At 63.2% G+C, this 744-nt stretch overlaps 1 protein-coding gene across 1 annotated transcript; it reads left to right on the forward strand.

Moving 5' to 3' along the window:
• Positions 1 to 7: 7 nt before the first annotated feature.
• Positions 8 to 703, forward strand: LOC102477517 (leukocyte immunoglobulin-like receptor subfamily B member 3; the record flags this gene model as incomplete). The annotated part of the gene is given in 3 exon segments (XM_027776751.1): positions 8 to 366; positions 368 to 570; positions 573 to 703. Coding segments are annotated over 3 exon segments (693 nt in total), but the record flags the coding sequence as incomplete, so codon positions are not given.
• Between the last annotated feature and the right edge of the window lie 41 nt (positions 704 to 744).

A 744-nucleotide genomic window follows, 5' to 3' on the forward strand; every position in this document is an offset into this window, starting at 1 on the left:
CCATGGGGGGACCTACAGGTGCTACGGCTCTCACGGCAGCTTCCCCCATCTGCTGTCACAGCCCAGTGACCCAGTGGAGCTCGTGGCCTCAGAGCCCTCTGGGAGCCCCGGCTCCCCACCCACAGGACCCAGCTCTGCCTCCGGTCTCCAAAGACCCCTGCAGGTGCTGGTTGAGGTCTTGGCGGCCTGCGAACTACTGCTCCAGCTCCTCCTCGTCCTCCTCCGACACTCACATCTGGGAAAACACAGGAAAGCAGCCCAGGGAGAGGCTGACTCCCGGCGTCCTGCAGGACCTGCGGAGCCAAAGCCCCAGGAGAGAATCCTGCTGACCACTTCCAGCCCAACTGCCGGCGTCCAGGAAGAAAACCTCCTATGCTGCCCTGGAGGACTCTCGGCTGGAGAAGGGGGTGAAGCAGGACAGTCGGAGCCCGCGTGGTGGAGACCCCCAGGGGATGACATACGTGCAGGCCAGCCACTCCAGACTCAGGCGGGGAGTGGCCACTCCTCCCGCTGACCTATCAGGGGAGTTGCTCGACACGAATGACCGACAAGCAGGAGAGGACAGGCAGATGCACCTGAAGCCCCCCAGAATGTTACCTACAGCCAGCTGGACAGCCTGAGCCTCAGACCGGGGGCAACTGCACCTCCTCCATCCCAGGAAGGGGAAGAGCCTAGCATATATGCTACTCTGGCTACACGCTAGCCCAGGAGGAAGCTGCCTCCACACTCCAGGGAGAGAGACTC

Source organism: Tupaia chinensis, unplaced genomic scaffold (assembly GCF_000334495.1).
Source record: "Tupaia chinensis unplaced genomic scaffold, TupChi_1.0 Scaffold131164_1, whole genome shotgun sequence".
In the NCBI taxonomy this organism is placed as follows: domain Eukaryota; kingdom Metazoa; phylum Chordata; class Mammalia; order Scandentia; family Tupaiidae; genus Tupaia; species Tupaia belangeri.